The sequence below is a fragment of the Podarcis vaucheri genome (assembly GCF_965113315.1).
Source record: "Podarcis vaucheri genome assembly, chromosome: 5".
Lineage (NCBI taxonomy): Eukaryota > Metazoa > Chordata > Lepidosauria > Squamata > Lacertidae > Podarcis > Podarcis vaucheri.
In genome coordinates this window covers 36,522,584-36,539,768 of record NC_138763.1, presented here as the reverse complement: position 1 = coordinate 36,539,768, position 17,185 = coordinate 36,522,584, and the positions used below count along the sequence as shown (strand labels likewise).

Here is a 17,185-nt window from a genome sequence, read left to right as displayed (position 1 = left end):
TCTTTTTATTAAAACAGAGAATTCGGCGGCGGCACTAAGCCTAACCACATGTATGAAATGGGAAGGATGCCAAGAACAACAATATCTATGTGCAGATGTGATGAATTTAATGTAGCCTTATATACTAATCATTCTATGCGAATCTGGCAGCTGTTAAAATTATCCCATTTCAGCCCTAATGGCAAGACTATTGAAATAACCTCCAAAATATAGCTTAAAAACTAACTCCTTATAGGTGAAAGTATTAAAAAAGGTGTTTGTAAGTCCGCATTTTTCTAAGAAAAGTATTATGTCAAACTATTTTAACAGAGGTCGGCTGGCGATTGCACTTTCCTTTAAGGTTTTTAAGCCGGTACCCAAGTCTTTCAATTAACACTCTTACAGCCCAGTCCTTAGAGCACTACCTTTCGTTCACTTCAGCAGGACAGAAAAGCACTGCAAGGATCAACCTATTGGTCCACCACGATTAATTACACAGGATTGAGCCATCCCACAGAGAGGAGGATATCCATTTCTTTGTTTATTTAAAATGGAATTCTCAAGATGCTGAGCACAGAGCTAAGACTGGATTCAAAAGCAGCAGCCAAATTAAGCCAAGGTTATGCACCAGTGGAAATCCCAATGTCAAATTAATGCTTGCCTTCAGAATTCTGTAATCTTGGGCAATGTTTCAGCTTTATTTTTGGATGCACACCATGCAGGCTTAGCTATCTTACACAAGGCAGATTGTTTTGACCATTTAACCCATTGAGAGATTTCATTATTTGGCTCTTTAGCCAGCTCATTTCATCTCCTTGTATACACACAATACATTTAAAGCACAAAGGATCCTGGGAACTGTAGCTCACCCTTAAGAAACTATAGTTCCTGTGCTCCTTTGGGAGAAGTCACCCGCTTTAAATGTATGGTGTGCACACAGCCCAAGGAAGTTAATAACAATATGCACCGAGGACACAAAACACAAGTTGCCAAGAGCACACAGTTCATCACTAAAGGAACTGTCACTTTCCAAATCATTAAAAAAATAAATCAAGGAGCTGCCTCTGTCCAAAGATATTCTGGCCTCGGACTGACATCAAATGGGTGGGAAGTATCCACTGAAACTATCATATTGCCCTTGGCGCCCAGTGGTTGTGTCTTCCTCTTTCAGATCTCTTGTCACGTCTTTGGATGAGCCAGTCCCATTGCCTGAATATCAAAGGGAGGGACACTCTCGCTTGACCAGATCAGACCAGGCTTGCCTGGTGGACAACAGGGCGTTGTTGGTGCTTGTATTTAAATTCACAGTCATGCTTTTTAAGATGGTCTTTGGAATACTATGATTATTTGAGTTTTTAAGGCAGGGTTAGAGAACCACTATCCACGGGCCAAATTCTGCCTGCCAGGCCTCTCCACTCCAGCCCACAAGGCCATTTCCCCTAAACCACAAAATCATACGTGGCATCAGGTATGGGGCAGGTACTGAGCTCCTGGCTGCATTTTAGGAAATGGTGATATTTAATTCTTGAATGGTGCGCTGGGTGGGACAGAAAATCTCTATATAAAGAAATAAATCTACCAGGCTGCATTTTTTAAAGTGATATATTATCCAACTGAAGACCATAAAACAACACTGAACAAATTTGGCAGGTTTTGTTTCGTTTTTTTAAAGTGCTGCAGTAGAACATTACTTTTAATGAGAATATTTGTATCTATACAATGTGAGAAGCCAAAAAGAAAAGAAGTGGCTCATTTGTTGCTGAAAATATTGCATATTGTTCAGATTTTGAATTGACTAATTTGATATTCAGCCCATTCTTCAATGGTTCCAAGCAGCAGAAGTCTAATGAAAAAAGTGAATGAAGCTTATGTCCTCTGACCAGTCTGAGGCATGCAGCCTTTAATGTTTTATAATGATACCATGCAACAATAAACCAAACTCAATGCAGGGAAAACTATTTCAGGATAAAAAAATCCAAAAGGCGCCCCTGCTTGAGCAACAGAATGTTTATACAGTGTCATCTGAAGAAAAGATTTAGAGAGCCTTTTGAAACCTCACACAAACCAAAACGAACAAATGAGCCTTTGAGGCTTTTAAGAGGCCAAAGCTGAAAATTCTGGCGTGTTCTCACCTAAGGTGGACAAAGCAAGTTTATAACCACTCACAATACAATAATTTAGGTAGCCATTTCTGGAAAACGCTTGTAAATCCAAGCTACTTTGAAATGTCTAATGACTGATTTCACTCAGTCAAGCAATAAAGCGGCTTGGCTGACCTCAGGGCCTGACAGGTTAATCTATTCTGACCTTTGCTTTATTCTATAATGATGCTGAAAGATCACTTGAATAACTCACTGTCATTCAACAATGGCTCCATATTTCCCCTTCGGCACAGCAGAGGGCTCAAATGTGACTTGGTGCCAGATTTTCAAAACCGTGTGGGATACTAAGGCCTTTTCCTTCAAGACTGTGAAATAGAACAAATTGCTCCCCCACCCTTTCTCCTGTCACAGTATCCAACAGCAAAAGCACATTTCTGCCATCCAAATAGAAATTCTATTACAAAATATACTATTAACGCTGGAGAAAAACAGGACAGAGGGAGCTGTTGCCTCAGTCATGTCTGTCTTGCCTTACATAGCTTCACACCAGCATTTCTTGATTTCCAGTATTGGTAAGGAAATATTAGAACACATATTTGCACAAATCGGGCCAGGGGGTGGGGGTGAACAATGCTGCACTATTAGTTTATGTAGAAAAAGAGGTGTACAAATCCATTTTTATTTTTTAATGTCTAAAAGGCACACACAAAAATATATATAAAACCATCATTAAAAACCAAGATAACACAAACAAAACATTTAAAAACAAAATACTTAAAACTATTATCATGCGTCTGGATAGGCTTGATGAAACAGGCATTCTTTTAGCTCATCAGGTACCCAAAACAGTAAAGTGAAGTTGTGTAACCTAATGTCAATAGGCAATGAGTACAAGAGCACATTAAAGGAATGACTCCTTGAAAATGGTTCTCTAAGATCCTGCTTCCCACGCCTCCTGTTTTGGGCATATTGGTGCAGCTCATATCTGGATGCACCTCTGTCCAAAAATCAACAGTCTGGCATGCATCATAATACCAGCGCTTGCAATAAAATGGTTTGGTTTAGTGAAGTTAACTGAGGCAGTTGATAAATCTTGGAACTACACCTGAAAAATGTTTCCATAACTGCCAGGTAAACTGAATGGGAATTAAGTTCCTGGCACCACCCTCATATTCACCACAACTTTTCTCTACCACCTTCTCTTTCTATAAGGTATACTGCCCTGAGCCAGGTTTCTGGTAGATATTTCTAAACTCCCATTGGTTCTGCTGCCACTACAGATACTATGTACCTGAATATCTTCCCACCTCAGTTGTAGCCAGCCAGGAGGCATGTGCGCATGGTATAACATTACTATATTATTATATTATATTATATTATATTATATTATATTATATTATATTATATTATATTATATTATATTATTACATGGACAGAAATAATAAAAGGTTTTACAGTGGTACCTTGGTTCTCAAACGCCAAAAACCTGGAAGTAAGTGTTTCAGTTTTTGAATGTTTTTCAGAAGCTAAACACCTGATGTGGCTGTCGACTATTGTTTCCAGGGCGCCTGCACCAATCAGAAGCTGCGCCTTGGTTTTCAAACATTTCACAAGTCAAACGGACTTCCGGAATGGATTAAGTTTGGTGCTTTTGTTTTTGCTACTTATTTCGCATTTTTGAGGCTTTTTGTGTTAATTCGTTTTTGTGACTGTGTGGAACCCAGTTCAGCTACTGATTGATTGATTGTGTGACTGCGAAAATGGATAAAAGCCCCCCATCCAAACAATGACTATCATCAGTGCAGGTAAGGAAAAAAACTAATTTTAATTTTTATCATCTACAATACTGTCTTATTTATTTTATAGTACAGTACATTGATTATTGCTTCCATTTTATGGATCAATGGTCTCTTTAGATAGTAAAATTCATGTTAAATTGCTCTTTTAGGGGTTGTTTTTAAAAGTCTGGAACGGATTAATCCATTTTGCATTACTTTCTATGGGAAAGCGCACCTTGGTTTTGGAACGCTTTGGTTTTAGAACAGACTTCCGGAACAGATTAAGTTTGCAAACCAAGATACCACTGCATTATCACTCAGAGTACAGAAACATATGGCTTTAATTTTGAACTTTCTTCTTAATTACTTTAGTTCATATATACAATGACTAAGAACAATGCTGACCCTACTCTATCCAAATAACCCTGCCACCGTCCAAACACACTCTTTCCCCAACCCCAACGGCTCATAACTCTCGACTGATCCTCTCAACTGTCTACCACCAATATTCAAACTCCTTTTCAAAATTTTACCCAATTGCCACTCATTTCTACCATCCCAAGTACACACACTCTTCCCAACCACTTACCCCAATTCACATACCTTGGTTCTCGAATTTTGCAAGAATGTTTTGGAAGTCCGTTCAACTTCCGAAACATTTGAAAACCAAGGCACGGCTTCCGATTGGCTGCAGGAGCTTCCTGCACTCAAGCGGAAGCCACGTCGGACATTCGGTTTCTGAAAAACGTTCAAAAAACGGAACACTTCCGGGTTTTTGGCGTTCGGGAGCCAAAACATATGAGTACCAAGGCGTTCGAGAACCAAGCCTTGACTGTATTATACTTACCTACATTTAACACATATTACTCTAATGTTATTACATATACACAGCATCACAGTGTTGCTTTCATACGCTGATTGTAAGCTTCCTAGATGCATGTGGCTGGCTGTGACTAGAATGTGGCTGCCTGACTAGATGTCCATCGGTCGAGCCAGCAAGCATGTTCTTATGCATTTATTGGCACAGGGAAGAAGTTGTTTCACAGTTTTCTTAATATTCCTACCTTGAAAAGCTGTGATGTGACCGACAATCATATATTTCAGTTCAAAATTTAGAGTCTGGATATTCTCCATCCTTTCTCTCCGAACTGCTGCTTGATAGCTTTCTTCCATCTTTCTAGTGCAACATGTTTGCACTTTGTGCTGGCAGATCTGTAAGTTGGAATCTGTTGCAAGAAAAGAATAAATTAAAAACAAACATCCTCGGTGAGAGCATCAACAAACAGCGCCAAATATATTTCTAACAAGCAAAGTGATGCAGCTCATAAGAAGTAAAATGTCCAGCCTTTCTGTACACTTCAAGGGCTCAGCGTCTGACTGCATTTATGACTGCATCAACTAAATTAAGGAAACGCCATCATATCCAGGATTACATGTACTGCAGCCTCTGTTCAAAAAGGAGCCCAATTCAGGCACATCATTTGTGGGAGCATCCCGACAACCTGTTGATCGAGCATCCACCCTGCTTTGCTTGCAGTAAGATTAGATTACTTTGGCAATTTAATGAGCTTCATTGTAGTTTGTTTGGAGGTGAGGAGGCTAGATAATGCTGTATCAAGGAAGCGTTATTCCACACTTTGTTGGGATGCTACTGAATCCCTCCTGAAAATAGAAAGCATCCTGAAGTGCCCTGTGTGTCCTCTTTACTATCAAGGAAAAAGCAGCAGTCCTTTGAGTTGTGTATTCAATTGGTCTGCAACGTGTGTTGAGAGTGTGCATGTGAGTTGTACACATAATTTCAGGCCTCTGTTGACTTTAGTATGCATTGAAATTAAGCCAATTTCCATGGCTTCTGGAATGACTTTGAAGATACAGGAGTTGTGAGTTGGCCTACAGAAGGGGTGAAGGGACAGAATGAGCCGTCTGCACCTTAGTACAGAGGCACAATAATCTCCACACAGCCAAAATGTGCTACAGTCAAGTCAAGGACTGCCACTTTTGCAGAAACACCAGAGGCTGCATCTGCTTTTTGAGAAGAATGGGGTCAGCTCACCAGTTTCACCTGAATGCTTAGCACCACACCTTACAAAGCGTGTTCTCTATAATAGAGAGCACGTGTTGCGGTGAGGGCCAAAAAAGCCACCCCACTGTTGTTGGGCAAATTGGCCACATGCTGTGATTGGGTAAGGAGTGTTGCTGGGGAGAATGTTAAGTTGCTAAAGTGTGGGAGGGGTCAGAGGTCTTAAATACAGGGCTCGCAACCTGGGGCCTTCTCTTGGGCTGCATGCACCAGATCACCCACCCACCCTCCCTAATAAGGTTCATTGTCCTCTGACCTTGCTATGCCTGTCATGGGGTCGTCTGCCTTGGGGCAGGGGCCTGGTAGGAATTTTGTCCATTTGGCTGATTGGCTGTTACCAATTGGTTTTTGCCTACTGCGTAGCAAATCGTCACAACTTGTAAGGTTGGCGGTTAGGCATTGGTTCAAATTGGTTGGTGGAGGGGTAAGTGCCTACCCCTCCAATGGTGGTGCGGAAAGGGAATTCCGTTAAAGGAATCCAGAAGCTTGCCATTCTTTTCGTCCTTGTCCCTGGGATCGGACTTGGGCCATGCAAGCCACCAGGAGCATGAGGGTGAGAAGTGAGGGACTGAGGCCCAGCTTCATTTTCTCCCCAAAATTATTTCCCTCACTGGCTTCCACTGGAATCTGGAAGTCAGTTCTGTCCCTGGGGCAAGGACAGATAGTCGTAACCAAAGTCTAAGCAACCACTCACGTGTGTGTATTTAAATAAAGTTGTGGCCAAATTCATGCCAAAAACCTTAAACAAAAATTGATGTGTGAAGTGTGAGTTATTGGGGTGGTCTAGGGGACCTCGACGCACAAATATGTATACCTGGGAGCTGTTCAGTCTGTTCGTTCTTCAAAACAGGAGTCTAGGAAGAAATCCTACCAACAATTGCTGCAGTTTAGAGCTTAGTTCTTTTTCTGTCCGGTGGTACCAACTTGAATAAAGGGGGGGGCATATAAGCCCCACTCTGCATAATTGATCACAAGGCATGATGCACACACACCATTTGAATGGCAACGCCCATGAACCTTTTTTTGGGGGGGGGCAATTATTTTATGGGGGGGGCAAAGGGACCTCAGCAACTAGGAGCTGGCTCCTAGGTTTCTATCTATGTTACTTCTTTTGTAAGTGACAATACAGGCCTATTTCTGCCACAGAATCTTACATCCATATCCACATATGATATGAGCAGGGTTAATGATATATATTTTTATTTTCCTGCTTCAGAAATCACTATATGTCCCCGGTTAAAAGCTTATATTCGAACCCCCTGTCTATGCCCATTCTATAATTTTGGCTTGGGATTTCTGCAGGTGTTATTACCTACAAATCATACACTGGGTTTGATGAAAATATTTATCTTCAGAGAAATGATTCATCTCCATAGCAAAACAGAAGAAACAGCCACAGAGACCTTAGCAGCCATTGGTGGCCAAGATTCTTTGCACCATTAGTTTTCTGAACAAACAGACAGACGGTTGAAGAGAATGTCTGCAGATCCAGGGCCAAAAAGCTGCGAAGATTGCTACTAAACAGAAACAGCACAAATCCTCTGAAAGCCAAAAGAACACCATGCAGAACACAAAGTATTTAAAGCAAAACATAAAGCAAGTCGCAGTTTCACTAGGAAGCCTTTATGTTGGTATGAGCATCATACTGTGAACTCAGAAATTTCATTTTTCTCAATACTAGCTTTGGGATGGAATCTTTAATTATGAAAAAAGAAACCCACACCACCCTAATCTAGGTTTTGGTACTCAACTTTGACTGCTGAGAATAGTTAATGCAGCTTTGTACAATCCCAAAACCTTAAATAACTCTAGAGAGAGCATTAAAAAAAAATTCACGCTAGCTGATCTTAATGCAAAGCATACCCCCATCAAATAGGCATGGGGAGGGGGAGTAAGAGCTCAGACAGTGTGGCAACTTAAGGGCACACTGCATTGCAGCACCAGAGAATGCATACCAGATTTCAGAGGGTGCATCTGCATGCCAGCTTCCCAGGTTGATGGGTCAGTGCCATTTAATGACCCACCTTCTTGCAGATGCCCCCTTTATGGGGCCCAATGAAACTATCCAAACAGCAGTCCTGCTAACCTGAAGAAGAAACTTGACAATAGTAATCTTCCCTCAGGCAGACACTCGTTTCATGAGGCAACGGATTCCACACAGAATCTCAAAACACACAATGATGCTGAAGTCAGATAAGAAGAAGAAGAAGAAGAGTTTGGATTTGATATCCCGCCTTTCACTCCCCTTCAGGAGTCTCAAAGCGGCTAACATTCTCCTTTCCCTTCCTCCCCCACAAGATAACCAAAGTCAGCCACAGCTGGGATGCAAAGCCACTCAATATGGAACTTGTTTGAATTTTATTTATTTTAAAAAAACCAACCTAATGCATACAGTATTTTTTTAAAAAAATAATAATACAGTTTTATTGGAAATACCACTGAAAAATGATATTACAATCTTTGAGTCACACCACATAAAAAATCATAGTGGAACTTCAGAGTTATAAATAATTCTATTCCCCAATAGTCGCAGATCAGACAGACAACAAGAATTCCCCAGGAAATCAAGTTAAAGTTTACTGGGTAATTATAAGCACACATGGTGGAGCCTTATGCCCTGTAACAGAAAAAGAACCAGGCCTCGTGGCCCTTTCAAAGAGGAGGAAGAACACAGGAAAGTGTGTAAATGAAACCAAAATCATTTAAGCGGTGCTTTTCCCCCATAAAAAATGTTTAGGGATACTCTCATTTTCCTACTCATATTGAAATACTGCCCCTCAATGAGGCCAAACTTAGATTAACAAAATGTTTAGGGGTATGCATACCCCTGTGTCCCCCCCCCCCGAAAAAAGCACTGCATTTAAACTAGGGCAGTATTCTCTGTGCTGACTGGTTACAGCTCTCTATGGTTTCAGTCAAGATCCTTTATCAGCTCTTCCTGGGCATGGTGGGATAATGGTAAGCAATGGTGACTTCGCTCCTTCCCAACTGGGACCTACCGTATCCAGGACCTAGGAGAAGCAGCAGGAAGGGGAACCATGGAGCAGGAGAACCATTTCAGCAGTTCAGGAATGGGTTGAGGAGGCTGCCACTAGGAATGCACATTCAGAAAAATGTTGGGCCTCCTTTAACAACTCCCTCCTCTCAGCTGCAATGGTACAGTGGTACCTCGGGTTACATACTGTCAGGGGTTCAGGAGCAGAGGCGAGGGCAAGGGAGGAAACAGAGAGTGAAGGGGAGGAGTCCGAAGGAAAGATGAGCGATGACGACGACCCGAGATCTCCGAGTCTTTCCAGTGAATCGGAAGATTCACAGAAAGGAGCGCCAGTGACCAGAGCAAGGCGGGAGCTTAGGGGGACACCCCAGGAAGAAGGGACAAAAGGGGGTTCAGAGAGCAGCAGTGGGAAATCGGGGCCAACATCCCCAACAGAGCGCAGTGGGGAGGAAGGGCGCAAGGCATCGGGATCAGGCGGCTCGCCGCAGGGGGGAGGACATGAGTCAGGAGTGGCCACAACTCCATCGGAGAGAGAAGAAACGGTCAAACGGAAAGTAGGAGGTTGGGCGCGCGCGCCAAGTTCAAATGCACAGGAAGGCGGCACAGTAAGCAGCCCGGAAAGGGAGCCAGGTCCTAAAGCCCGCCGCAAGGAGACAGAAGGGTCCGGGAGGTCAGCGTCAGAAGAGTCCCGGAAGGAAGAGACCACGGGGGGCAGAGGGACCCAGAGAAGAACGGTCAGGAGGAAAAGGTGGAGTAAGGCTAGGGTATTAAGTTGGTGTACAGGAGGCGGAGATTCAGACGGAGCTTCGCCGGTCTAGCTTATAAGACGTAGAGTTGCGCGCTGCAGCTTGGAAATGGAAACTGTAAATCAATAAAGACTTTTATACTGTGAATGCTGGCTAGCGTGATCCTCTGTGAGCTCGGATCTGGAAGCAGCTCTGACACATACGCTTCAGGTTACATACTCCGCTAACCCAAAAATAGTACCTCGGGTTAAGAACTTTGCATCAGGATGAGAACAGAAACCGTGCTTCGGCGGTGCGGCGGCAGCAAGAGGCCCCATTAGCTAAAGTGGTGCTTCAGGTTAAGAACAGTTTCAGGTTAAGAACGGACCTCCGGAACGAATTAAGGACTTAACCCAAGGTACCACTGTACTTAAGATTTTCAGCCCCAGTAGGGCGAAAAACAGGAGCTAGCAGAGAAGAATGTGAAGCGTTTCTTAAACAAGAAAAAATATATCTGGTGTTAACTGGTTTGTAAATTAAGTGAGTATATAAAATTGGCAAAGTTAACTTCAATTATAAGCTATCAATCAAATCAAAAGTTAAGAATGGAGTGGAAGTATTTCGAAGATTATACGTCAAAATATTGTTCTAAAAATGACATGCTAATAGGCTTAGAATTAAAAAAGTAAGCAATAACAAAACCAATAAAGAAGGAAAAATCAGAATTTAACAAAAATAATTTATTATAGAATGCAAGGGGGAAAAGGTAGAAAGAAATATAAAGAAGTCAAATTGCTGTGGATGGAATAGAGGATGGGTATGGGTTTTAAAATTAAGTGTATAATTATGCGGCTGTTGGAATTTAGATATTATATTTCATGTGAGGGAATCATTGGGAATTTTGGTTATGATGTTCATATGTTAAGTTTCAATAAAGATCTTTGAAAAAAGAAAAGAAAGAAAAAAGAAAAATATATCTGGGTATACTGTAGCATTCCCTATAAGTGTTTAGGAAATTCTAATGGATAGTAAACTGAACATGAGTCAACAATATGATGTCATGGCCCAAGGCCAAGTTTCAACTGCAGCCACAGTTAACATTACATAAGTAAGACTTTGAAAGATCACTCAGTGCTACTGGTATGCATTTATTTTCATTTCCAACTTACATCCTTCTCGAACTCCGATAGAAAGGATTCAGTTGGAAAGTTACGGAGTTGCTAAAAGTTCGACAGCAAATCACACAGAGAAAAAATGTAGGAGGTGGATATGCTTAGCCTAGAAAGAGTTGAATGAAGGGGGATATGTTAACATTGTAAGATTTAAAGGGTTAGAAAGAAGAGCGAAGAGTTTTTTTCCTTCTCCTTGAGTACTTTCTTCTTCTTTCTTTGGCGATCACTTGTAGCCGAGTAAGATTGTCTTCCATAAACACGGTATTAACAATGAGTCCGTAAGTGACTGTGGAGGCCAATTCTGGATCCACACATCCTTCCACAGTGGGGACATTGGTTTCCAGGCGGGAGGTGATCACGGTGTAGATTTGCCAAGCATGCCTTCATCTTAGCACGTTTCTCCCTTGCGCCCTGAGTTCGAGTGTTTTCAAAGCCCATGACAACAAGCAATGATACAAGGAGATACAGTAAATATTTACACAACTAAGTTCCATGTGCATTGAGATATTCAGAAAATACTGTAAGAGAGACAGATCTCTACTCCAATGATCTTACAGTCTAAATTTTGCATGAGTGAGTACATGGAAGAGTAAATGTTAATAGGAGGGTGGGAAATTCACCACTCCTGCCTTATGCCAGCAGTCACGAAATTAAAAGATGCCTGCTTCTTGGGAGAAAAGCAATGACAAACCTATACAGCATCTTAAAAAGTAGAGACATCACCTTGCCAACAAAGGTCCGTATAGTTAAAGCTATGGTTTTCCCAGCAGTGATGTATGGAATGAGAGCTGGACCATAAAGAAGGCTGATCACCGAAGAATTGATGCTTTTGAATTATGGTGCTGGAGGAGACTCTTGAGAGTCCCATGGACTGCAAGAAGATCAAACCTATCCATTCTTAAGGAAATCAGCCCTGAGTGCTCACTGGAAGGACAGATCCTGAAGCTGAGACTCCAATACTTTGGCTACCTCATGAGAAGAGAAGACTCCCTGGAAAAGACCCTGATGTTGGGAAAGATGGAGGGCACAAGGAGAAGGGGACGACAGAGGACAAGATGGTTGGACAGTGTTCTCAAAGCTACGAACATGAATTTGACCAAACTGCGGGAGACAGTGGAAGACAGGAGTGCCTGGCATGCTCTGGTCCATGGGGTCATGAAGAGTCGGACACGACTAAACAACAACATTGTGGCTTTCTACGATCTTAGGCAGAAGTCTTTCCCAACACTGTCATACAATATCATATTTCTAGCTGAAGATGCCAGCGGTAGAACAATATATGCACCTGAGAGGGCCAGATGTACAATTCTGCCCCAGAGGGATTCCATTGAGTGGCTGGGGATTGAGCCTGGCTTTGTCGTATTTAGAGGCTACAAAATTTACAAACAAATTAAGGTTTCAGTTGTGCCATATGCTCAGCCATCCATATAGACTAGCTCCATATTTTTGCTGCCATCCAGAAATTCCACAGTATGTTGTTCCAGAGTCAGTATGTTTTCCCCCTCTGGGGAGATGAAACTGAATCCCACTGCTTTAGGGTTGCCCTTAAAAATTATCAAGGATGGAGATTTATTATGCTTCCATGGGAAATGCAGGCGGTTCTGCTTCTCTTGAGTCACATTTTTGTCTGATTTAGCAAGAAGCTAGGCTGGAATTTGACACTTCCATTGATTTGTCAATATTCTTGTTGCCGTCTTGTTGTAGTCCCTGTAGTACTAGTTGTGCCAAGCAAATTAAAGAAACAATATTTGAATGCTGCAAAAACACAGTTGTTTCCTTTGTCAACAACAGAGATTTTGCTTGGGTTTCTTGTGAAGTTTTTCCTACAGCATTCCTTCCTTTGCCCCTCATTATGAATCAGTATTTAAGAGCTAATTCATGTGATACATTTTGTCTGCATAGGATGCTCCCAGAGTTTTCCTAGACACAGATTTATTAATAAGGATTTTGTGGGCTATCAAGCCTCATATAACCAACATGCTTAACCCTAATTAAAGCATGAAGGGGTTAAGACCATAGAGTAAACTGTCCTGCCAGGCTTAGCTAGGTCACTCCTCTTCACCTTAGAAAAAGGGTCAACAGATTCTTTGTTCTCCATGTGAACCCTACCAGTAAGGAAGTCTCAGCTGGATGTCCAGACTTAGACCACATGGCTTAAGCAAGCCATCTTTGTGTTTCTATACGAATCATTCAGAAAAATTTACCATTTTGGAACCTAAATTATACTGCCAGACTTTTTTTTACTGCTGTATGGAAAAGCACATGAATCTGATCTTTGAAGAGTTTGAAAGTAAGCCATTTTTAAACATACTAAACATGTGGGGTTTTTTTCTATACTTTAACTGGTTACATAGCTGTCAACCTTTCCCTTTTCTTGTGAGGAATCCTATTCGGGAATAAGGGAATTTCCCTTTAAAAATAGGAAACACTGACAGCTATGACTGGTTATTGTTTGAAATAAATATATACATTTTCTATGCTAAGGGAAGCAGGGAACTTTGGAAGCAAGAGGGTATAGGTCTAACAGCCTATATTTCCATGTTTTACTTTGCTGCATATTTTGTGATTTTAAATCGCTGCTGGAGTTCTGTCACCAAAGAGTGCTTGCCCCAAAGCTGGATCTAGGTATCCAGGGAATTATCCTATTTTACCAGAACCTAAAATTTCCCTCTTTTGAATGTCAACTGGTTTCTACTGCTCACAGTCATAAGTTCAGGGAATTGCCCTGGGACACAACAGCTGTACTCACGGAGAAGTGGCCTCATTTAAGCCTTAAAATGGTTTCAGCCTAAGCTGTTTGAGGGACCCTCTGCACCCATATCAGCCTGCCTGCACACTGGGATATGCAACAAAAGGCCTCCTTATTTGTCCAGCTCCTAGATCAGTGAGATTGGTGGCTGCAAGGGAGGAGAGGGACCTTCTGTGATGACTTCAGGTAAAGGAAAAGGTAAAGAATTCCCTCCCGGCAGATCTGCAGCAGGCTGCCATGCTTTCCAGCTTTTCAGAAAGCTTTAAAGGCATTTCCTATGAGCCTATTATTGATTCACGTCCTCTGGCTTTGGCTGCAGGTTGCTCATGGTGTGAAAAGTGATTTATCTGGCTGGCTGAGTTAAGTTTATTGGTTTTTACCTTAGCAGGAGAAGTAAGGTTTCAGGGTTATTTTGTTCCATTGATATTTTGTAAATACAACACTAAAACACCGTGGATGGCCAAGCACTCTTCAGAAAGGTGGGCTGAAAATATTTTAAAATAAAGAAATGAAAATGGTATTTAATGAATTGAACTAAAATCAGTCCAGTCCTACATTGTGTTTCCAGCTATGAAAACTGCCCATTGCCATCCACAGATTAGTTGTAATGACAAAGAAAGCTATAAATTTCACTCAGGGATTAGCCCAAGAAGTATTCCTGGATACTATGTCTCAGTTGCAGAACATATTGCCTTCAGGACTGAGTAACTATAGCCCTATTTGTAAGATCTTCGCAGAGTGTGAATGAGCGTGTGAAGTTCTGCCCACTGCATCCCTATCCAATTCACGGTGGGTGACTATGTAAAATGGGGGCCACCTTTACTCATGAAAGCTCCCCTACTGTAAACCCAGCGTAATTTGGGTTCTAAATAACATTGTTGTCCTTCACAAGTAGGTACCCTGCTTCACACAGCCTCTTTCCATGTCAAAGCGAGTGATGGAGAAGGCAGGAGTAGGAAAAGAGAAAAGGCACACTCAACCCTGCTTGCTGCTGCTGTGTAGCTTTATAGTCTCACAGCAAGTGTTTAAGCTTAAGGCCACAATTTATTGAGGTTTTCAGCAGCTTCCAAGCAGGACTGATCATGTTCTCATTGACTTGGTTTCCCCTGCACAAAAGAAGTGCCTTGTTTTATTCATGGCTAAGGAGGCTAAAAATGAAGATTGTTATGATGCCCTTCATAGAAATCTATTCTGTATAGGAATGAGGTCACGCTCTCAGTTGATTTTTAAGTTAGCTCTTTGTCGAAATTTATATTATATAGAATAAAAGGACGCATTGGAAAGGCCTTGACTGGCTCTGTGTGTCTACGTACACATAATGGATCGCTCAATGGAGCTCCTGACTTCAGTGGGCCCTGGGATTGCACCTTACGGCACCTCATTTTGAATACACATACCCTACAAGTGTCCTGGGGGAAAACAGGACATCCTGTTACTCACGCAAGAGCACAGCGGCCATTTTGGGCGCCATGATTTCATGCTGAGATCTTGCCCCCCAAAAGTGCTTTCCATCCTGAAAAAAGCACTTTTGGAGGGTAGTGATCTCATGAAGTGCCCAAAATTCATGGTTTTGTGGGTGCCATGCAAGCACAGCCCAGAAAAAGCACATTTTTAGGGCTCAGAGATCTCACGTAGGTCACATGACCCACACAGGAGGGAAGACTCATATCCCGGTTTTTAGGACCCTAAAAATTGGTGGGTATGGAGACGTACTCAATTGGAGGAGGTCAGATTGAAGGTTTATCCACACTTACCTTTCACCCCACTGTTTCCAAGCATGAGTCCAAGCTCAAAAGCGAGCATGCTGTTTTTACTCTGGATCTTTCCCCATGAAAACCTGTTCCTTACCACTCAGTTGGAGCAAACATCAATTTGGGTCTCCACAGATTTCTGTTTGCTTTCATTGAGCTTTAAAGAGCGGGTTTCCGTGGGGAAAGCTCCAGAGCAAAAAAAGGGAGGGCTCTCAAATTTAAAGCATGGACTGTGCCAGAAGTGAGGATAAGCCCCAAGTAATTACACCCCCCCCCCCAAAAAAAAAAATAACAAAAAACCCAGCTTGGATTTCACACAGATACTTGCACATCCTGTGTCAGGTTTACAGAAAACAAAAAGGAAGGGCTATTCACAGGGCAAACCCAACTGGAAGCTACATGGAAGGGTGGCAAAAGATAAGAAAAGAATCAGCCCTTTCAGCAGCAAAATAACCCTGTCAAGGCCCCTGTGCATTTTTGTATGAGGATGGATGATTTGAGAGAAAACTAAATGATATCAACAAAACTGCTGGCCTTGGATAGTGTCATAGCACTTTATCTTCTGAAATGTGCAAGATTCCTAGGCAAACACTATTTCTTTTCTAACCTTTACAACAGAGGCAGGCCATAAATCCCATGAAGGTCTACAAAGTCATGACATCAGTGCTGAAGAGTTCCATAACCTGGCTGTATTTTGGCACATACAAGCACCAGCCTTTAAATTGTCCCTGTGTTAGTGGTCTATAAAACAGTCAGTACTCTAGTATCTGAATTTAGACCTAACGCATAACAACTTTACACTTTTATATGCAATACCTCTGTGCAATATATAGATAGGAATGCATCTAAACTTCTCCTAGTTTTCCACTGGAGAAATTGGAGGGTGGGGGTTAAGTAAGTTGGACTGACAAACTTAAATGGACACTGTTGTACTCTCTTGGTGGCTGCTGTTCCCCGGAATGCGTGTGGATGTAGCCTCACCCTGGAAGCATTCTGGGGTGAAGTAGAGGTTACTAATGTTTTCCTCAGAATGCCCCAAAATGATGCTATGACCGGGACATTCAACAGGGAGAGTAACGACAGCTAATGAGAGCAGATCCATTGTCTATACAGTGGTACCTCGGGTTAAGTACTTACCATATTTTTTGCTCTATAAGACTTTTCCCTCCTAAAAAGTAAGGGGAAATGTGTGTGCGTCTTATGGAGTGAATGCAGGCTGTGCAGCTATCTCAGAAGCCAGAACAGCAAGAGGGATTGCTGCTTTCACTGCGCAGCGATCCCTTTTGCTGTTCTGGCTTCTGAGATTCGGAATATTTTTTTTCTTGTTTTCCTTCTCCAAAAACTAGGTGCGTCTTGTGGTCTGGTGCGTCTTATTGAGCGAAAAATACGGTGATTCGTTCTGGAGGTCCATTCTTAACCTGAAACTGTTCTTAACCTGAAGCACCACTTTACCTAATGGGATCTCCTGCTGCCGCCACGCCGCTGGAGCATGATTTCTGTTCTCATTCTGAAGCAAAGTTCTTAACCCGAGGTACTATTTCTAGGTTAGCGGAGTTTGTAACCTGAAGCGTATGTAACCTGAAGCGTCTGTAACTCGAGGTACCACTGTACAAAGTATGCTGCACCACCACCCACTCAGAAACTCTCCCTAATCTTCTCAACCAATTTGACTGTTCCCCCAAGTCACCACCTGGTTTGAGCCGCCCCACCCCGTTTTGCCCTGACCACCTATTTCAAGCCAAAATCTCAAGCTGTTAATGGTGCAGTTTTGCTAGAATGTATAGTTTCTTCATCTGTGTCCTCCCTCACCTCTATACACTATGATGCCGTCCCCCACAAAATAAATAGCCCAGT

At 42.2% G+C, this 17,185-nt stretch overlaps 1 protein-coding gene across 2 annotated transcripts in view; it reads right to left on the bottom strand.

Moving 5' to 3' along the window:
• LOC309531939 (glypican-5-like) overlaps positions 1-17,185 on the bottom strand; it is a 407,839-nt gene that overhangs the window by 360,017 nt on the left and 30,637 nt on the right. For both annotated transcript variants that reach the window (XM_082221811.1, XM_082221812.1), the window contains exon 2: positions 4,924-5,085. In XM_082221811.1, coding sequence (XP_082077937.1) covers positions 4,924-5,085 — 162 coding nt within the window. The remainder of the gene's footprint in view (positions 1-4,923; positions 5,086-17,185) is intronic.